Source organism: Danio rerio, chromosome 3 (assembly GCF_052040795.2).
Source record: "Danio rerio strain M-AB ecotype USA chromosome 3, GRCz13ab, whole genome shotgun sequence".
Taxonomy (NCBI): Eukaryota; Metazoa; Chordata; class Actinopteri; order Cypriniformes; family Danionidae; genus Danio; species Danio rerio.
The window spans coordinates 51496848-51520210 of NC_141023.1; the positions used below are offsets into that span (position 1 = coordinate 51496848).

Genomic DNA, 23363 nt, shown 5'->3' on the forward strand with positions numbered 1-23363 from the left:
GGGCCAGAAAGGTTGGTTTGTCACGATTGCAATGAAATTGATAAACCCATGGAGTGATGCACTTTAGGCACACTATGGGCACGCTTTTTCTCAAAGTGACCCGATTGGTAGAATTTTTTTTTTCTTTACTCAAAAATGATTTTAGTGTATTTTAAATGTGGGTCAAGACTGGCCAAACTCACATGGCCCACTTATCAAATTTTTAAATCTGGGCCAAATATTACATTTTTCATCTGGGCCAAATCTTGTGTGCCGCCTTAAAAACGGTGCCACCTCTGCCAAACCCGGGCCATGTTTGGCCCACATACTGTATGCCATTGCCGGATGAATGCCTGCCTTTTGCCAAATCTGGGCCAGAATTCTTTGCTACCAGGGTACTTTACAGTAAATGTTCGAGTTTTTTAGTTTAATGATTTTATTTCTGACCTGTGCAGAAGTCATTGCTTTGTGGGTTTGTCTTGTTTCTTCCAGCAAAACTTCTGCACACATGATTCAGGCAGGAAGGGTACTTTCTCTAAGCGAAACAAGTAGGTTAAGGGCTGGATAGTGCTGCTGATGTTTAGAAAGGCAAAACATACTGGCTGCACATAGCAAATGAAGACTTCACGTTGATAATGGTCTTCAAAGGGGAACAGAGCAACCGGAGGGAGATAGTTGCTCACTATGATGATCAAGATCGATAGCACCATCTTAAAAGCTTTTCTTTTCATTGGATGCATCTCATCTTTACCAGAGCCTCTTGAGCGTTTCAAGGCTAACATGATGGCCATGTTACACACCACCATCCAGGTGAAAGCAAACAGGACTTCACCAGTGAAAACCTTCTCAAAGTTAGGGAGACCACCAACGGATTTGGCTGCAGCGTACGCAAAAGTGAGCAAAAAAACCACAATGGACAGACCGATCCTGTATTTGATGTCCTTCAACTGTCCAAATGCAATGGGAAAAAGGACGGCTATAAATCGATCTAGACAGACGCAGGAGAGGAAGAGCGGCCCACTGGTGTCCTTCACGCCATATGAGAACTTCATCGCCTTATAACCCAAAGGACTCGTCCAAAGGTAGAAATTAAGGAATGCTATGATCGTCATGAATCCAAAGTAGGCATCCATGAAAGCCAGGCAGCCCAGGAAGATGTCAGAAGTTGAAGGCTCTTTGCGAGTGTTTATTAGGTTTGCGATGACCATTGTGTTGGCAGGGATTCCTATGATCACGTTGAAGCATTGAATAGCCAGGTCAAAAACGACACCAGCCACCATTTTCTCACAGCCATCAAACACGCTGAAGTGGTGCGTTGTGTTGACTGAATCTGTCGTCAGGTTAGAGGAGCGCAGGTTGCTTCTGAAGATGTAGCTGAATCTTGTGTCGAGTTGTAGTCGACGGTCCATGATGTCTGATGACTTGAAATGAGATTCTAGGGTAAAAATGCAGAAATTATTTATTATAGGGAACTTGTTAAAATGTCAGCTCATAAGTTTTAAATGTATTCCAATTGACAAGACTTTTGTATGCTTATGTAATTATTTTTAAGGAAACCCTTAACATTAATGTAAAATCATCTGGTTATGGAGTCTTCTCTATAAGTATAGCTAACTAACCATATGGATGGCTGATAACAGCCTTCTGAGCCTACCAGTAGGAGCAGAAGCCCCCCACTGGCCCATATCTATCAGCTGATAGCCACTGATAATGACAATTCAATCAAGTGAAGTGCAATCATGTGAAATCAAGTGCCTTAGAGCTGACAACCATAACACTTCCAAAACCCACCAGCACACTGACCAAGCAAATAACAAACAGCATGGCCTTTTCAAAGTGCAAAATTGGAAACAAACCTCACTCAAAAATATAAACATACATGAGATGTATTGACTGCTTAAAGTTAAATTAGGGCAATAATCCAACTAAAAACAAGTTCTACAATGAGTTCATAAGAGTTAAGAGGCAATGTTAGACACCATAAGCACTGTTATTCACATTAACCCATGGCTTAACAGGATTTGTTGTTTTTATAAATGGTGTATGTAGCAGTGTTTCACAAAAATGCTAATTAAATAGCTTCTTTAGCTTCGTACCAAAAAATGGAATGGTTGCCTAGCAGCTGTCAAAAGTGTAGACTGTTTGTAGAACAGGGGTTTTTAATCTCTGTTCTGAAGGTCCAGTGAAGGGCCTGGTTTTTCAAAAGTAATCCACTAGGATTTTGGATTGCGGATTGGATCAAATCTTGAAAATGGGTTTTTAAAAGAAAAAGCGTTTAAACATAATTGGATTAGATTGCAAAATTCAATCTTGGTTTTGATCCGGATCAAACCTTTACTTTGGGTTTTTCAGACCTTTTTTGTAGGATTTTAATCACTTTGATCCAAAAAATCTGGATTAAACTGATCCCATTAGAAGGGTGGATTCAGCGTGGATTTCATGGCCAAAATGTAATGAAAAATTTAAAAATCTATAAAATAATACTATATTTGGATCAGCCAGTATCTTACAAGATATCCTATTTATTCATAAGGTTTTAATTGTATTTGTTCATCCGTCAGGCTACAATGATTATGTAGGCTTTAATGAATTCAGCCTTTCAGTATAAGCCTAAAGCAAAGAAGAAAACAGCTTTCAAAATTGACCAAAAACAACACATTCTATTCTTCCACTAATTGATATATATATTCATCACAATGGAAAATATTTTTCTTTTTAGAATATTTATTAGTGATGCATGCAGTGATTACAGAATACCCCCCCCAAAAATGCAAAGAATTGCAATCACTTATTTTTAAAATTACTTTCAACAATTGCAAAAAGAGGCTGAAAAGGGCAGAAGCACAGCTTCATCTGGCAGAGGAACAACTGACTCTGACCAAACTGCAGCAAACCAAGGCCAATGACTTGAGATCCGCCTCCTAATGGCTACGCTCAGACAAGCTGGTCTCTCCACATCAGATGAGGAAGTCTGAACTTATTGTGGAGTTTTTGACATTAAGTCTTTTTTTATTTACATCTATATTTAAAACTTACTATAAATATCCTCAATGTACAGTGTTGTAGGTCTCAAATGAGCGGACTGCCTAAAGAGGACAGGGTGTTATTTTTCTTGTTTTTCTTGTTATTTATTATTATTATTATTATTTTAATATTTATTAAATTTTCTTAGTTTTCATTTCAAATAAAAATAAAGTTATATTGACCCCATGCTATTCTACTCTTTACATATCTATAGTTCTACATTGTGATGTCCTATCCTGTTTGAGCACTGGTTATCCAGATTTAGTGATCCTGAAAAGTTCTTATCCAGATCAGATTGATCCAATCCAATGTTACTTTGAAAAACTGTCTCAAAAAGTAAACTGGATTACGTGATCACGGATCGCAAAAACAGGATTAAACCTTTTGAAAAACCGGGCCCAGGAGCCTGTATTAATTTAGTTAATTTAGTTTTTTTTTTTTTTTTTGTCTCTCAAACAGATATTTGTGACAAAATGACAATTCGATTAAATTGATAGAAATTAATGGACTAGTTTATTCTTCAGTCTCAAAAAAGGTAACACTTTATTTTTATGGTCCATTTGTGTATTAGTAGACTGTCTGCTTAATATCTGTTGATACTGCTTCTTCAACAGACATTTAACTGACTATAAGAAAATTTGCAAAAGCATGTCAACTCACTCTAACCCAAACCCCAACCTAACAGTCTACTTATAATCTAATGAAAATTATTGGCATGTAAATGCAATGTAACTTAAATTCAACAAATGGACCACCAAAATAAAGTGTGACCCAAAAAAGATCTAAACAATCTCTCAAACTCAAGATTTGCCTACATACCAAAGTCATCTTTATGATTTAAAATTACAGCAGAACGATTCTCATAAAAATAAAAGGAAAAGAGATTTACAAAGGACCTCAGTCACATGATCTTGGATGGGGTTTTCCATGGAATTAATGGATAATTGGATTTAGTGTTCACTAGTCATGGTTTTCTGTGACAAACTTTCAGAAATATACGAAGGAAAAAATGTAATTAGGTAAAAATTAGCTCAGAGGTATAACTTATTTTCTTTTCCATTTATAAGAATTGTGTTTTATTGAATAGGCTTTAGACAGTCACACCGAAACACAGGGACATTACGAGGCAAACCCAAAGTCTGAGCAACAGCATTTGGTTTTAGGCTGCTCAAAGCATGAATTTTGTGGATCATGTCACATTCTGTGATTTAACAATACATGAGCTTCCACAAACAGGCATAAAGGATCTTCTCCCTGAGGATGTTTCACCCAGAGGAGCGCAGTCACAGCACAAACACAAGCGCACAGGAACACATCTGTGCAGAAACACCTGTCAAGAGGGACTTCCATCAAGACACCAGTTCCGCCTGGTTCCTCAGCGAAGATATATAAGCATATAGACTACACTGTATGTGAGGCAGTGGCATCTGCAGCAAACACTATTTACAATGTCCAACATCAAAGTCAATTCTGTTGTATGAATGTAAAAGTACAGTAAATCAGATTCAATTGTAGAAACAAAATATTAATTTAATGTGATTATATGCTCTTATTAATCAAGTATTGGAATATTAATATACTTTAAATATGTTACCTGCAACTACACTGTAAAAAAATCTGTAATTTTACGGTTTTTTTCTGGCAGCTGGGGTGCCAAAAAAAAAAAAAAAATGACAGTTAAATTATAGGAATTGACTGTAAAATAAAAGAAGTTGAATAACAGAAATTTACCTGACATTCAAATTTAAAGAAAATGTATGTAATTTAATGTTCATTATTTTAGTTTTTTTTCTGGCACCCCATCTGCCGGAAATAAACCATAAAACTACTGATTTAATTTACAGTGTATACTTTTTAAAATTAAATTGCTTACCATTATATTACGAGATCAGATATATACATTTCTAAATGCCATCTGAAATGTTCTCCTAAAATGAGCATTTACATTGCTCAGCATAATTGAGAACACTCCATTTTGAAAATGAACATTTTACTCCATATCTCAGTGAATATCGGCAATGTTTGGTGCATTTAAACAAAACAGATGTTTTAAACAAATATATATTTATTAAAATAATGTTTTAGTCACCAAAGATATTTAGAAATTGAAAGATAATACAAGTTAATGTATTTAATGTTTTTGCTTCTCTTGATTTTTTTCTCTTTTTTAAAATTTTTATTTAATATTTTACCATATCATAAATTTCGGTGTACTACAGTACTGACCAATCTAATGTTTATGCACAAATATAATATTGTATAGTTTCCTATAAAAAATATTAATTTAAAAGATAGATTAGAGGGGTGTACGTATGTATGCTGAGCACTGTATCTCAGCCTCAAATTGTTTGTGTTCAGTAATATTACTTTAAAGCAATGTAAAGAACTTATTTGTCACTATAAAAGTAAAAGTACTGAGCCTACACACAGGAGTTGGAGAAAAATACAAATTTTTGACAAAAATATGAATTGGCTTTTAGAGGTTTTTGCATCTAAACTCTTCATATACCTATGGACATCAGTTTTAAATAAATAATACTTAGTACTGAGCTCTGTTTTTGGGAAATATTTAAAAAAGAAAAAAAAATCAAAGGAGGTTTAAGGATTTTAACTGTACATTAATACATTTAGATATAATATCTCATCAATGTAAAATATAATGAAATACTGAAAATGTAAAATCTAAAACAATTAACATTCGTTGATGATAATTGTTGATCAAATAAAATATAAGATAGTTAAAAAAAACAATAAAATTAAGACGGTTTTAAATAATTTAAAAAAATCTATCCTTTAGTTCCAAAAAGACCCAGAATTTGCAAATAGTAAATAGATTTTGAATGGATTATGAGAGACAGAATGAGTGCTGAATGGCAATGAAACTCAATTTCAGCTTGTCTTTTAATTAACGAATTTAATTAAGTGCCCAAGTGAGTCTGGTTTCTCTCAGGGTTCTTTTTCCCAATTGGTCAATTGGTGAAGTTTTGTTTCTCACCACTGTAGCCACTGGCTTGCTTGGTTTGGCACTCGTGGAGCTGCGCATCAATGGATTTGCTCTTCAGTGTTTGGACTTTCAACAGTGAAAAACAAAACACATTAAATTGAACTATCTGAACTTCAACTCTGAAAACAAGACTGACAGAGCTTCAATTTTCTAGAGCTTCTAAGCTGCTTTGACACAATCTATATTGTAAAATAGCTATAGAAATAAAGATAAGTATTAAACACAAATTTTTCTTATAGTTATCTACTCTAAAATATGCAGAGGAGTAATGAACATCTGTGGCTCATATCTGTCTTCTTTATAGCAGATCTTATGGAAAGCACCACCCAGTTAAGCCTGCAGGGATATTGAACTTCATGCGTGCTTGTCATGCTTTTCTCTGTATCTCAGGTCCACGGGGACTCTAGAAGGGGCCCTTGTGACCCTGAGCAAGTCCCTGATGTCTCTCTGTAAGCTCTCTATGTCAATCGACTTTTCCATCTTTAGCTTGAAATAAGACATGATTTAATAAAAATATTTTTATTCATAGAAAATTCTGAGGTTTTTGCTTTGTAAGCATAAATATAAATCAGAATCATTCAGAGTCAGTTTTCTTGTTTACTCTTCCCAAATAATGAGTACTTTAAATTTTAATCTTGTAAATTTTGTAATTTTGACAATAAAACCTGTATAAAGAATTGCCAATAATGTTCTACAGTCCAAGTTATTCCTTACTTTGTAACTTAAATTGCTGTAATCCTGAATGTAGCCAAAACAACTGATATACAACAATAATATTATGAAAAAATGTATATATTATTTAAAGATAATCTAAAGCATCCAATATGACAACAAAAACATTCTGTAAAAACAGTAGCATCATCTATACAAAAGTAAATATATGATATTATCAACAGGCAAGCAAAAATTAGGTGTTGCAAAAAAAAAAAAAGAAAAAAACGGTATTGCAAAAGGCTTAAGATATAACTATTTTAACACAATAAAAACAATTCTTAAAAAAGACAATAAAAGACACGCTTCTTACCGTATAGGTGATTTTAGCTGTAACGATGCAGGTCAGATCGTGGAGTTCCCTTTATATATAAACCTTGAGGCCTTGAGGAATTACAATTCGTTAGTAGGAGGGAGGATCTTTTTTTAAGATACTTTCTGGACTCGGTCCCTGATGGTGAATTAGACTGTGCTTTCTAGATTCATCTGTTCTCACAGGATCACAACTGTTTATTGGGTGTTTGTTTCTTGTAAAATACTCACAATGTGAATGAGATAATTTACCGTAGTGCATTTTGAATTGCCTGAATGTAGTTTTTTTAATAAGACAACCTGACTTGGAATGCAAAATAATAAAACAAAATTGTGATTTAAGTCTTTATTTCATCTTTACATTTCAAGCTTGTGTTTCGAAATTGATATCTACATCCCAGACTTTGCTTCATTCTAAAAGTTCAGTGATTTGAATGGCCAATGACAAGCAGCCATAGGGTATTTTCTGTGTAGCGTTATCCATTATTGCTATGCTTTGGTTGTCTTTTAGTCAGTAAATAGACTCAGGCATACTAAATGGGTTTGGCTATACTGAGGTTCAGCCTATCACAACACCTCTCCCCTGACTCTGACTTGCATGCTTTAAAACTCAATCTGGGGGCTTATTTGTATCTTGGGACTGGCCTAGTTTTGTACCACCAGCCCAGAGGCCCTCATGTCAGTCTCTCACCCTCTTTCAGTGCAAACAAGGAGCACAGGTGCTGCCACTATGTGCACCAGCACTTCTACTGTGTTTTACTGTATGTGGATATAATCTATGAATCATGCAGTGATGTATTTCCTGTTTTCACAATTAATACAGCCAAAAATATTTTGATTTGTTATTTAATAATTATAATAAGTGATATCTGAATATTGTAAGGTAATATTTGTCGAACTCTTAATTTTAAATACACTGTTTTAAAATGTACTAGAACAGAGGAACAGTAGAAGATCTTTACCAGGGGTGGCCAAACTTTTTCTTATGAAGAACCAAACATCAAACTTTATTGAGAAGGGTGAACTGAAGGTAAACACACCAAGCTATAAAATTAAAGCTGCCATAGCAGTTTCCTCATTTATTAATATTGATAAAATAAATATAAAAAGCTTCAATCATATTAATAATTATCTTGTTTATTTTACATTTTATAATGAACTTCTTACACTAAAATAAACAATCGTTTATTATAACACAATGGTGTTCAATGCTAAATACACAAGTCAGGCTGAACCTGCCTTTGCCTTGATTTGCTCGTTGATGTTTTGTGTATTGTCCTCTATCTTTAAGTGACAGTATTTCCCTTTTTAGAAATCTGATTCACGACATTTAATTGAAACATTTTATTTCATTTCAGTTTATTTTTTTGTAGCTCAACAAACAAACAAACAAACAAACAAACAAACAAACAAACAAACAAACAAACAAACAAAAGGTTACATTAGATTAAAATGACAATCTCTGTTGAAGACATTTGCTGCAACCTTCATTTTATTTCTTCTCAGATGGGATGGCGGGCCAAATGTAAGGTTGCCAATTTTACTTGTAAATTTCCAAGTTCTGTTAGTTTCCTTTTGGGAGATAAAAATGCCTCTTGTTTTCAATAAAAATGTGTTTCAAGCATGTTCTCCTATCTTAGTTTAATGTGCTTTTCTCAATGATATTAAATTGTCTTTTTTAAAGCATTTTTTTGACTACGCTAACGAGTTTACATTTACAGATAATTGAAAGAATAAAGCATATTTGGAGTGCTGTCCAAGAAAGAGGACTCTGAGCTCGGAAAAGACACCCCGACTCGTATTATTCCCCTTGTCAGGAAAGTGAAAGATGTTGGGGTTCAAGTGAAGTGTCTAGCCTGGCCCTAAAATGCTCCCTCTTGTTTAAGAGGTGAGGTGTCAGAGTGGTGGAGGGATGCTAATGTCGTGAAATTATGGAGGTAGGACAATTTTGGTATTCATAAGGGTTTGGCCTAATGCTGATTGGATATTATAATGATTGTCGATTATGTATTAGAATTGTTGAAACATCTGCGCATGCATCAAAATTTGTATATGAAACCACTTATAAAATCGCTTGTATTAGTTTGTACATGGACTTGTACTTGTTTGTTAAATTTTGCTTAAAATGGTACATTTGGGGCTACATTTACACAACAATGATATAGACTTGATTTTTCATATGATCAAGGTATAATATGATCGTACCTTGATTTTAAATAAAAAAAATAATTAAAAAAAATTGGACAGTAGGGTTTGACATTGCTTAAACAAAAGTCTTGTCACAAAAGAGAAATTATGTACAGTATAGATTAGAATATAAAGTCATGGTGCAGTGGAAAAAGCATTAATTGTGTATGACTCCCATGAGCTTGGACACCTGCATATATACATTCCTGCAATGACTATAATAAAGTCATCTGGAATGGCAAAGAATGCATATTACAGGACTCCCGGAGTTTATCAGGATTCTCTGGATTTATCTTCAATGCCTCCTCCGTCATCTTACCCCAGACATGCTTAATAATGTTCATGTCTGGTGATTGGGCTGGGCAATTCTGGAACACTTTGACCTTCTTTGCTTTCAGGAACTTTGATGTAGAGGTGTATGAGTAGTATGAGAAGGAGCGCTATCCTGCTGATGAATTTGCCCTCTCCTGTGGTTTGTAATGTAATTGGGCAGCACAAATGACTTCATACTTCAGGCTGTTGATGTTGCCATCTACTGTGCAGATCACTCGGATACCCCCATACTGAATGTAACCATGATTTTTCCTTCACCAAACTTGACTGATTTCTATGAGCATCTTGGGTCCATTCGGGTTCCAATAGGTGTTCTGCAGTTTTTGTGAAGATTAGGAGGCAGTTCAACAGATGATTCAACAGAAAAATCTACCTTCTGCCACTTTTCCATATATTCAATGAGATGTCAAGTTTTTATTTGTTGAAAAAGTAATTCTGCTGTCATTTCAAGCCGAAGAAGAATTCATTTCAATTCAATTCAGCTTTATTTGTATAGCGCTTTTACAATGTAGATTGTGTCAGAGTAGCTTCACATAAATGGTCATAGTAACTGGATCAGGGTAGTTCAGTAATTTTGTGCACAGTGTAGTAAATTCAAATTTATTTGCTGTATCTATACTCAGTTTGCAATTTCAGACAAACCTATACATTTCTAAATGCTGATGCAGATGAGTCACAGATCAATATAAAGCTTGCCACTCAGAAACATCCATGCAAAGTTTTGCTTACATCGGAGGATCAGTTTCATCATAGGCTAAAGCTGACGTGGTAAAATCAGAGGAGAGTAGAATCAAGTATTCCAGAGAGTCGTGTAATAAACATCTCTACAATGTGCCTAATAAAAAAACTAAAATTATTGTATGGGTCTAGTTTATTTAATACACAGGCACTGTTTTTTTCCAGTTCATTGAAGAAAAAAAATTTTTGAATAAAAGCCTTTTGTGAGTGTTTTTCATTCTTTTAGTAACTTCACTTCACATCTATAGGACAGTGCATTCAGAAAATCTCAATAACAGTGCCTGACAGACTTCAAAGGATAATTGTTGTCTTGATCAACAATAGGGGGCAGTAGAGATCTATTATGCATCTCCTTTATGTCACACATTCCAAATATACAGGCAACATTCTCCAAACAAATGTGACATTTAGCTCCGTAAAGACATAAACAAATAATTGCAAAAGTAATCTCGCAGTTAAAATGTTCTGATAAATGATAAAAGGCTTGGTCAGATCAATTTGCGTGGACACATACTTCATTAATCCATTCTTATATAAAATTGTTGCACAAATGATGCTAGATTGATTCTGTTGTAATGACGCAGTGAACAAGAGGAATAGAAAAAGTCTTGCTTTTAAACTCATACTCTCTGTATCACAAATCAATGTTCCTTTTCACTTACGTAAGTAGCTAAGTGCTGTGTAAAGGTGGATAAAGACTCTGCTTGTCTTTTGATCCAGTAATGGACTTACTGTGTCAGCAGATGATGCTTCAGAATCAGAGGTCCTATGAATCTCTGTAGGTTTACTGTGTCTGAGCTCAGTAAGACAGAATCCATTAGGGCATGGAAAAGGGCCACCGCAAATCTTCTCACAACACATCTGAATTGTCCATTTAATAAACCTCAGCTTGTTTGAGACGGTGGAAATTTAAGTGTATGCATTTTATGCACTGTGAAATATGAATGAATTAATGATTAAATAAAATCTATGACAACCTTAACTCTGAAGAAATGTATATTTTGCAAGAGTGTACAAATATACACAGTTGAAGTCAGAATTATTAGCCACCCCTGAATTATTAGCCCCTAGTTTATTTTTCCGCCCCAATTGTTCAATGAAGAGAAGATATTTTTTCAACACATTTTGAACATAATAGTTATAGTAATAACTCATTTCTAATAACTGATTTATTTCATCTTTGCCATGATGACAGTAGGTGAGGCAGTGGCAGTGGCGCAGTGGGTAGCACATTCGCCTCACAGCAAGAAGGTCGCTGGTTCGAAGCTCGGCTCAGTTGGTGTTTCTGTGTGGAGTTTGCATGTTCTCCCTGCCTTTGCGTGGGTTTCCTCCGGGTGCTCTGGTTTCCCCCACAGTCCAAAGACATGTGGTACAGGGGAATTGGGTATGCTAAATTGTCCGTAGTGTATGAGGGTGTGTGTGAATGTGTGTGTGGATGTTTCCCAGAGATGGGTTGCGGCTGGAAGGGCATCCACTGTGTAAAAACTTGCTGGATGAGTTGGCGGTTCATTCCACTGTGGCGACCCTGGATTAATAAAGGGACTAAGCTGACAAGAAAATGAATGATGACAGTAAATAATATTTTACTAGACATGTTTAAGACACTTCTATACAGCTTATGTGAGATTTAAAGGCTTACCTAGGTTAATTAGGTTAAGGCAGGTTAGGGTAATTAGGCAAGTTTTTGTATACTGATGGTTTGTTTGGTAGACTATCTGAAAAAAAGAAAAGCTTAAAAGGGGCTAATAATTTTAACCTTAAAAGGTTTTTTATTTATTTATTTTTTTTTTAATAACTGCTTTTCTTCTAGCCGAAATAAAACAAACAAGACTTTCTCCAGAAGAAAAAAAAATGTTATGAGACATTCTGTGAAAATTTTCTGGCTCTGTTAAATATCTAGTGGGAAATTTTTAAAGTAGAAAAATATTCAAAGGAGGGCTAATAATTCTTACTTCGACTGTCTATACAAGGTACATGCACGTATATGTATGAAAAGGAGGAAACAATTTTTCTACTTTTTGTTTAAATAACAGCTAAAGATAATTTCTGTTCTGTCATTCATTTTCCACAAAATGGTGTTGAAACATTAGCATTAGACACTTAAATAGAGACACATATATAATGCTCAGCATAAGTAATAAAAAACAAAAAAACAAAACTGTATATTTGTATCAATTTCTCAAATTAATATAGCCAAGAATATTTGATGCATTTAAGAATCATGTTAAACTGTTATATCCATTAAAGTAAAAGTTTGGTCACCAGAACTCTTTAGGAAGAGAGAAAAAAAAAACAAAAAAAACATAAATTCAAATGTGTCATTGCAAAATAGGAAAGTAATTATAATAATATATAAAATATTTTTTTATGTTTCTCTTATTTTTTTTATTTATTGAAAATGTATTTACTATTTTCCCTAGCATAATAATTTGAAACTGTAATTGTAAGGTTAGTAGCTTTGGTACTGATTAAATAAAACCCCGAATCATAAAATACGGAAAACACAAATAAACAAAGAAAGAGTTTTATTGCAGACAATACAACAAATGTTATTTAATGCACTCCAAAATTAAAACGTATTGCAATTTGGGTTCTTGCAACATATCATAAGGAATTAACATTCCTTTTGGCACAGTACAGTTTTAACTGCCATTTGTGGATGTAACTACTGTACATGTTGTGGTACTTCACAATGGTTTGCCAATGTAGTCCTGAGCCCATGTGGTGACATCACTTTTAGACAAATGACGATTCTTGATGCAGTGTTGTCAGATACCACAGCTTGCACTCTTGTGCTTTACAGACTGAAATTCCTCCAAATTCCTTGAATCTTTTAATGATGTTATGCACTGTTGAAGGTGACATATTCAAGGGTCTTGCTATCAGGTTAAGAAACATTGTTTTTAAACATTCAGTAATTTACTCACGTATTTGTTGGCAAACTGTCGATTCTCTGCCAATCTTTGCACCTAAAGGACTAGACCTTTCTTGTATGCTGCTTTTGTACCAAACTGTAATTACAATCAACTGTTGACATCACCTGTTTCAAATCACATCATTATTTAACCAAATTTCCTGATTACTAGACCTATACTGCTCCTGTCCCAACTTTTTTTGTGATGTGTCATAGGCCTGAATAACATGAATATTGAAATTAAGCTGACCTGACAATATATATATATATATATATATATATATATATATATATATATATATATATATATATATATATATATATATACAGTTGAAGTCAGAAAAATTAGCCCCCCTAATTATTATATCTTTATTTTTTTCCCAATTTCTGTTTAACTAGGAGAAGATTTTTTCAACATTTCTAAAGACAATAGTTTTAATAACTCATCACTAATAACTGATTTATATTATCTTTGCCATGATGACAGAAAATAATATTTTACTAGATATTTTTCAAGACACTTCTATACAGCTTAAAGTGACATTTAAAGGCTTAACTAGGTTAATTAGGTTAACTAGGCAGGTTAGGGTAATTTGGCAAGTTATTGTATAACAGTAGATTGTTCTGTAGATTATCAAGAAAAAAAAATAGCTTAAAGAGGCTAATAATTTTGTCCATGAAATGGCTTTTAAAAAATTAAAACTTGCTTTTATTCCAGCCAAAACAAAACAAATAAGACTTTTTCTAGAAGAAAAAAATATTATTAGACATACTGTGAAAATTCCCTGCTCTGTTTAACATCATTTGGAAAATATTTAAAAATGAAGAAAAAAATTCTAAGGGGGCTAATAATTCTGACTTCAACTGTATATAATCATTTAATAAATTATTATACAATATGTTAAATCAAACAAAATGGTAACAGGGTCACTCTTTTACACTCACATATTAGTTTTAATGGGCAGAACATTAGATTCCTGTCACTGTGCAGAAACAAATGTGATTTATAGTGGTTGGCAGAGGGATTGTGGGAAATGCATGAGGAAAGCTAGTGTTAGCTGTGATGGCTCCTGACAGCAAAGACAGCATGGGGAGCCATAATGATAATCATTTCCCTTTAGTTTCCACAGCAGGCAGTCTCCACATAAACACCATCTCAGAGGACAAGATGAAACCATAACCACACTGACGATTCCACCTCTCAATACTGCAAAATACTGTTTTGTCAGACATTAAAAGGGTAATTGGTTAATTTATGAAGCTGGGTTATTTTCAAGGTAGACACATCAAAAGCCTTATTTCTCTATGACAGACAAATGCATTCTTAACAGCGCAGATCTTTTGTTAAAAATGAACACAGCAGAAATAATGAGCAAGTACATCATAACTCCATCTGCCAAACTGCTGTAGTCATATGGGGAAGGCTATAAATAATAAGTGTTTATATTTGTTGGGATGGGTTTCATAAACACAGTGGTGTGAAAAAGTATTTGCCCCCTTCTTAATTTTTTGCATGTTTGCCACACTTTAATGTGTGTGACTTTTAGATCATCAAACTAATTTAAATAGTAGTCAAAGATAACACAAATAAACACATCTTACAGTTTTGAAATGGGTGTTTTAATTATTAAGGGAAAACTAAATACAAAGCTACATAGTTCTTCATGTTTTTTCTCCTCTAATCTTATGGCCCTGTCCGCACGGGCCACATGGGGATTTTCAAAACCAAATTTTTTATGCTGTTTTGTGGTTTGTCCACATGAAATTGAGCATCGTGTGATTAAAAAAAAAACCTTCTGAAAACCCTGGGCTGAAGATTTCTTTTCTGATCCTTTTTCAGATCCTTTCTGACTGGTCAACACGGCAGGGTTCACACCAAATGCGAAAGACGTAAACAAAGCACATTTTGCACAGTCATGGTAAATGCATATTCCTCATTGTTCAACCTTATGGGACAGTAATGCGGAAACAACTCCAATGAGCATGAACCACATTTTAAGGTCATGTCACATCATCTCAATTGGATGCAGATTAGGACTTTGACCAGGCCACTGCAAAGTCTTCATTTTGTTTCTCTTCATCGAAGTGGACACGCTGTTAGTCTACTTTTTCACACAGGTAGTAGTAAAGTGTAGATGGAGACAAATACCTGTCTGGACAAGGAGTGCAATTTTAAAATTAAAATGCACTAGTATAAACATTAGGCTCATTCTGAAAACCCCTATATAGCTACAGTATATACATTTCCAGAGAGCACAAAATATGTCCCAGGAGGTACGTTTCTTTTTTTTTTTGCAGTTTTTGTTTTCGCAATTCCACCAGAGGCCAGTGTGTACGCTTTTTGAGAACTGAAATTTCTCTCGTGAGTGCCATTCATGCCTACTTTTACTTTTTACTTTTCATGTAAATCCACCAGAGTTTTTTTTTTTTTTACCACGTTTTCAGATTTTTCCTCATTCTTACCCTGTTATTTTTGTCTTACCTGCTTTCTGGAACCGTTCTTCACCAGACTCAAACCACATTGTCACAGTCATCTCTGCTCCATATCACAAGTTCACCGACATACGTAGTGAAGCACTGTACAAATGGGTAAAGTCATCCATACTGGGGTAAGCCATACCTCTGGCTACTTAATTTGCGATCTCCAGAAATGTATATAGGGCTACATTTTCAGAATTCGCCTATGTAGAGTGTAAATGTAGCCCATGTCACCTGTTTATCTGGTGAAACATGGCAACAGTTGTCATAGCTCAGGATTGCTGATAATGTTAGTAATGCCTGGGACTCGTTCTTGATGTCAGCACTGTCTGCATGTCAGTACATCATTGGCTCCATCGTCACAATGATTATCTGTGTGACAGCTTTGCAGCTCACACACTCAATAACTGCATGTGTGCCGAGTGTTTGCAGAGGGTTAATGGCCAGCAGAGATACTGTCTTTGAGATTACTTGATGTGGAATGTCAAGAGATTATTTTATCTTGTATAGAGTGTCACAGTGAACTACAATGGAACTTACAGGAAGACTGGCATGTTCAATTTTCATGGGCTTCATCACATATGTTGACCAGCACTTGATTTGTTTTGCTTTCAGCTTTCAAAGGCAGTAACATGAAAGAGAGACAATGGTTAAGGGGGAATATTTTGTGAAGAAATTAAGCTTCATGGAGTCTTTTTGTTTTGGTAGGACATTCAATACAACCCTGTTAAATAAAGCAGCATATGCTGAATAGGTAGGTTTTGAACCATGGGTGCTTAATGAATCTAGTTCTTGCTGGTCATGAACTGGTAGTTATGAGCTATCTTGGTCACCAGCTGCAAGATAGTTGCTGGTTCTTTCCATAAGCTGGTCTTGAGCAACACCACCAGCAAAGAACCAACAAGAACCAACTCATGACCATCTGAAACCAGCTCATGACTAGCAAGAGTTAGCTTAAATCAGCACGGTTAAAATAAACCTAACCAGGATGTTTTATTCGGCAGGGAAAAAATAGCACTTTGGTTGCTACATTCTTGATTCAGGAAGTTTTGACCTTTTGAATGTCATCATGAATGCTGTTAAAGCAGAAAATGATGGTTGGTGCTGATAGCTTTGTGGGCAGTGTGCTGATATGTAGCATCATATGATAAATTATTGTCAATACTTGATTATTTGCACACTATGGACGCTGTCATACAACTGGCACATTAAGGCACAAGACGTGTTTGGTGCAATTTGTTGCAATTTTCAGACCAACGCAACCCCAGTTGTCCTGTTTGGCCCACGTTGTTTAAATAGTAAATCTAATTGTGCTTCTTTTTGGAATTAATGGGTGTATTTTGAGGAACCAAAATAGACTGCAAAATTGACCAGCTGAAACTGGTCTAAAGTCCAGTGCAGTGGTAGTTGTGTGCCTTAAATGCATACACATCGCTTAATACACACAGGATGTACAGCAATATGCAAATATCTTTACAAATAAAAAAGAATTAAAGGGATAAAATATTACAAAAAATATTATTTTCTACATAAATATAAAAACCACCGCCTTCATGCCTTCTTCATCTCAGGGGGCTTTTTCAATTTATTCATGACAATTTGCTTTGTATAATGTTATTATTATTAGCAGTATTATTTATTATATTTGTTTTATTAAAAACAAGCTTAGATTTGTCCACCTGTCAGGTTTTGGACCATATGGGGCATAGAATGTGTGTTTGGATATAACTCAGTTCTTTGACCACATTTTGTTGTAATTGTTCATTTATTTATTTGCTGGAAATTAGAACTGAATTTAGAAATAAGTTTGAAACTAATCTTTGCGCTTAACAAACGAAATTAAATATGTAGGCTAATGGATTGCTTCAGTGGACTATGTACAACACTGTTTTCTTATCCATGAAGGTAACGGAGTAAAGAGTAAAAGGAAAGAGAAAGTAAAAAGGCAGAATGGAGGAGGCTCGTTCTTTATCCTTGCACTGCAGATAGACTGTTTAACTGTTTTCTCACAAAGTCCGCCATGTAAATAGCAAAAGTGCCATGGCGTGATGCACCTGACTCTTAAAGGGAATGGAAGATGAGATTGGTTAATTGGTTGATAGGCGATTGGTTTAATGCAGGTTGTGCTCAAAACACACCCATCACAAAAAAAAAGCACAACCCTGTAAGACCATGCACTGCGAAGGGAACCTTATTTTTCCATCCTTAAAATAGCAAAAGTGAATTTGAACACACCCTTAATGCTTTTGCATCATGCACTTTATACTGCGTTCACATCAGACGTGGAATCGCATAAATTGCATTTGAGTTCACTCGCTTCATTCGCGCGTTAAATTCACTTCAGAACAGACGTGGATTCGCGTGATAGGCAGGGCTTCTGTCTGCCCCGTGACTCTAGCTTCATAGCTAAACAGCTAACATGGATTTTATGAAGAAAATAACAGTGTTTATGTGCTTTATGAAGGCTGAAAAACAGCGTCGATACGTTTAGGGCCGTGTCTGGATCCACTACATCCTTTCAGAGGTGCATCCAGTTCTGTGAGCTCATAAACTCCTTCAGAAACTTAACCTGGCTGATAGAGGCTTTCAGCAGTGCTTCTGACTGAGCCCAGCCCAGTTTTTATTAACTTCTTGTCTGTGTCGGCTGGACGATTTCCCCTGGGACACCCACAACAGGCGATACTTCACAATCACGCCCCCACAAGAGCAAGCTCCTGATTGGTCAACGCGGCGCGAATGTCTGCTGAAGTTTAGACTTTTGAACTCAAGCAATTCAAGCATTCGCTTAATTTGCGTAATTTGTGGCGCATCATTTGTGCGCATCGCAACGCAGAATGTCTATTTGCGCGTTTGCATTGACTTAACATGTAAATCACTTCCGCGTCTGCTGTGAACGCAGCATTAGACTTTACGCCTAGATTGTTAAAATAGATATATTTATATTTAAAATATTATATATATATATATATATATATATATATATATATATATATATATATATATATATATATATATATATATATATATAAATAATAATAAAAAAAACTCAAAGGGGGCCCAATAATTCTGACTTCAACTGTATGTATGTAATCCCGTTTATGACAGATTTATCGCAAGACTTGGTAATGTCAAGGCTTGGTAATGTTGGCTTTGTCATGACAAAGCCAAAACAGGTAGTGATGTATTTGTTTATGTCAAATTTTCATTATTAATGTCATAAGTTTTCATAATTTATGACTCGAGTGAATGAAAGTTGTTTTAAGCATGGATTAAATCTCATTCACATTCAGTGTCATGCTTTGATTATAAAGTTTTCCTGACCGTCTTGGGCTGGCTCTAACAGGAATAGAAGCTCACTATGTTTAAAAAATGATCTAATATATACATACAGTTTACATCTATCCATCCAATTACCACAACTGTTGACCAATTAACTAATTGTTTTGAAACATGAAAAAACTTCAAAGAAGATTAAACTAATCAGAGTTTGAAACGAATAATGCTTTCCGACAAGACAAAAGCGAGCTATTGATCACACATAAAAAAAAGCGATAAAATCAGATCACATTAACAGACACAAAGCTTTAGGGAATTAGGCGACTGGAAAAACACTAATTACACTCTTAGTATAATTTCAGACATGAAGTGACATTTAGTAGGCTTAATATGCAGTCTACACTTTTAACCTCTCTATTTGTTGTCCCTTATCCACTAGAAATAAGTGGCACAATGGGGAACACCAGTTTCAAGATAATATTGTTATTCAGGGCTTTTCTTGTGATAAAATGCGTTATCAGTGCTGGGGAAAACACGTCGCTGTCATAATGGAGACCACAAATGGAGTCTTTATCAGCTGAGTTCCTCTGACAGCTAATATTCATGTTGCTGTCATCTACAAATGCTAAGTAAATGAAGACAATAGACAGGAGGAAAATAAGTCTGCGTATCGTGAGTCACAGTATTTTGTTTGTGTGCTCTTTCCTACTTTGTTGTCATTGAAGATACACTCAAAAGAATTCACAACGAATGCTAATGAAGCTCAGTCAAGGACTCACAAAAATATACTTTAATCTTGATCTGATAGTAAAATGAACACCAACCCTCATCATATACAGCACAATTAATTATCCAGTCTACAATTTTTCTATCAGCTAACACTACTTTGTAATAAAGACATGGAATTTTGTTGCTTATTATGGCTCGCATTTAGAAAAGTATCACTCATTTTGCATTTCTTGACATGGAACAGTCATCTACTGTAAAATAAAAGACCCTAAGAGAGGGTTCTGGATGCAGACCTGGTGCAGTGCAATCTGAGCTGCATCCAATGCTTTTTAATATGCTCACCTAATCCCAGCCATAACCCTACCCCTCACAGTGACGTCACTAGCTCCATTGAATGCATTGTTTCTGTCATTGCATCACTGAGATATTCAGTCTCAGCTTGCATCACCAAGGCTGCATCCAGGTAAAACGTGTCCTGTAGTACATTCAGCATAATTTTCTGAGTGCCAAAGATATGGATTGTAGAGTATGTGCTTTTGAGTATGGTTACAAGCAGCTGTGAAACAGTCCTCCAAAAGTCAATTTGCCTGATGGAAGCAATGATTTATGTTTGAATGCTATCCAATCTTGGTGCTTTTTGCGCGATTTGCCTTTAATTTTTGAGGATTTAATACAAAAAGATGATAAACACTTGCATATTTTGCTTTTACTTCTGCAGATTGTTAACATTGTCTTTTTACCGGTCTTAACAGATGGCATGACCCCTTATATTAAATAATAAATAATCAAACTTTATCGGCTATTTAAAAATGATTCCCGCCAAAAATCTTCTGGCAAAACATCACATCATGATACATTATCCACAATGTATAAGAAAAATTGGACCAATTTTGCACATGTGGTGTATGCGTTATGAAGCTAAGCACAAGTTCTTTAAAACACAATTAAAAAGTTTCAAAAACATCACCAAAACACTAGCCAAAAAGCACCAGAGTTGTATGGCAATGTATTGGGAGTCTTTTAGCCAGTACAGACTGACTCTTGGTGCAGGAAAGATGGTGGAACTTGGGGAAATTAGGGGGGCCCAGAGATTGCTTTAAAATTAGGTGTGGTAATGTCTGAAATGGTCTATACTGTAAAGTAGATCAAACATTATCCTCCTGACTTTATTGTCTGCACAGAAGTAGCATGTGAGATGCCCGTTGTTTTGTAAGATCATGACTCTAGCTGTCAAATATGAAAATACACTGTCATGTGGCACACTAATAGAAACCGTGTTTTGATGAGCATTGATATGCAATTACAGTCAGACTGCATCCAGCCAAAGTTTTAACAGTAGTCAATGTTAATGAGCTGTATTATTTCAAAACATTTGATATTCAGACAAAATATGGTACAACAAATTCTGTACTTCATATTGTACGATATTGCCATTTAGTATGTTTAGTAGCATTAGAAAATTGCACCAGAGTGAAATAATGACAGTTAAAGCAACACCATATGGGTTGTAAATCGACTCTGTATTAGTGATATGTTGACATTTAACCTGAGTTACTTTCTGTGTGGTGTTAAAGTAAGGAACAAGGAGTTTGTTACGATCACCAGCGATCTAACCGCCAGAGGTCGCTGGTAAACACTCACACACACATAGGACTACAAATCTGCTTCTAAATGAACTACATATTCAGTCATGCCACACACACACACACACACCTGCTCCAAGTCTCCACTGATTAGACTCCCACAGCTGATGCTGCTTCTAGACTGATTACTGCACTACATAAACATCACAGAAACACTCACCGTGGCTGAGTCTTGTTCACTATAAGTAACACTATAACGTGTTTCCCAGTCTTATTATCCTGTGTACTGACCTTAGCCTTGTTAGCATCCTTGTCTTTGTCTGCCGCCTGCTTTTTGACCTTTCGCCTGTTACTGATTACTGGACTGCCTTCACATACCCGTTTGTACCTGTATTGATCATTGCTTGCCTGACAATGAATAAACCTGCATTATGGATCTTACCTCAGTTGTATGTGTCACTCCCCGGGGTTACAGAGTTAATTTCCCTTTAGAGTAAAACAGCATAATAATTTTCACTGTTGACCGGTGTTAAATTTTAACTCAGAATTGAGTTAATTTTACTATATATAATATTATAAATGTTAATTTATCACCAATTCTGAGTGGGACCAAATACACTCATGTACAGTGTTAAACTGAACTTTTTAAAAGTTTATTCAACTCTGTTCAACTCTCAAATTTGCTGTGTACTACTGGACCCAGTTCATATGTCAGCTACATTTGATGAAAAATATGATGGTAAGGCAGAGTTTAAAGATGAACATAAAAAAAAAAAACTTTGAGAGTCAGTTTTGAAAGTCTCAGATGCCCAATATAACCCACATTCTGAATGTACCTGAATGTGTGTGGAGAAGCAGTACCTTAAAACACATTTCCAAGTTGAAACAGATGACAAAATATACTTCAATTTATTGCTTTAAAATTGTTTTACTAATATGATGCTGTATTGGCTGAAGGATTTGAAAGGCGCACAGGTTTTCAAAAAAAGCTGACCACATCTGCTGTGCAGAAGCACACACAGTTGCCACCGGGCATGGCTAAACTCTCCCATTCAGGTCAAACAAAAAGACTGAGCTGATATATCAACACTGTCATTCTTGAAAGCACTTAAAAGTTATGAGAGTTGACAACAGTTCTTACTCTGCAAAGGTATTATGTTTATTCCTGGGTGCCAGAAAATATTTAATCTGTATATTCTAATATCACAAACATGATTGAATTTTTTTGACTGATGATGATGCCTTTTTATTGCATTGGAGGGCAATCACAGGAGGATCTTTCAACACAGGCTCATTGTAAACACAAGCTTTAGCCAACATTTTTGTGAAACCACAAAAACACACCTATTATGCCTCCAGTTTATGGTGGGAAATAATTACTGAAGCATAATTAATGATAATGATAATAAAACATGGGTTGAGGTGTTTGTTACAGAAGGGGGGCAAGACCAGAGATGTGAGTATGAACAACAGTTTATTGAATTTATGTAGTAAATGACTGAATTCAGAAAGTCTATTGCAGGAGTGATAATGCAGTGGACCAGATGATACTGTTATTGGTGCTGCAATTGATACAACCACTCAAAATATTCTGTCAACACACTGAAGTTAGTCAGAGGATGTAGGGTTAGCTAATACTTAAATAGTATTACTATGGTAATAAAACAATAAGAAAAAAAGAAACAAAGAAAGAAATACAGAAAGAAAGAGAGAAAAAAGTAAGAAAAAGAAAGAAAAAATTTGCACCAATTGAACTCGAGTTGTACGAATTAGCCACCTAATTGACTAAATGTAAAATAGTTGTTTCCTTGTGAGATCAGGCTGTAGAATCGGCACAAGCATGTAAAAAAAGATGTGTACCAGCAAAAGAAATTGTTCAGTCTGAAATGTGTGAATGAGTGAGTGAGTGAGTGAGTTGGGGTGGTGTGTATGGGGATGTTTTCTGTCTGGTGGATGAATATGGTCTATATACCTATTCATTTCCTATGGTGGTGTAAGGATGGGTTTTAACCACAGCAGTTCGAACTGTAGTTCTGCCGAGCGACTAAAAAGTTATCAGTATGATGGTAAAAAACTGTACATTTCTAGTCAAACC

General features: G+C 35.2%; 1 protein-coding gene and 1 long non-coding RNA gene across 3 annotated transcripts in view; one reads left to right on the top strand and one right to left on the bottom strand.

Annotated features, from left to right (window-relative positions):
• The window catches only part of LOC147846039 (uncharacterized), a 531070-nt gene that overhangs the window by 297354 nt on the left and 210353 nt on the right, over window positions 1-23363 (top strand). The window lies entirely within an intron of this gene.
• On the bottom strand, window positions 295-7056 carry LOC103910320 (mas-related G-protein coupled receptor member X1-like). The gene is made up of 2 exons (NM_001386511.1): window positions 7032-7056; window positions 295-1414 (listed from the first exon to the last, which is right to left on the bottom strand). The coding sequence occupies exon 2, from the start codon at window positions 1386-1388 to the stop codon at window positions 438-440; it is 951 nt and encodes a 316-aa protein (NP_001373440.1). The 5' UTR covers window positions 1389-1414; window positions 7032-7056; the 3' UTR covers window positions 295-437.

Coding starts and splice junctions, on each gene's coding strand:
- LOC103910320 (NM_001386511.1), bottom strand. CDS start 1,388: ATGGACCGTCGACTACAACTCGACACAAGATTCAGCTACATCTTCAGA.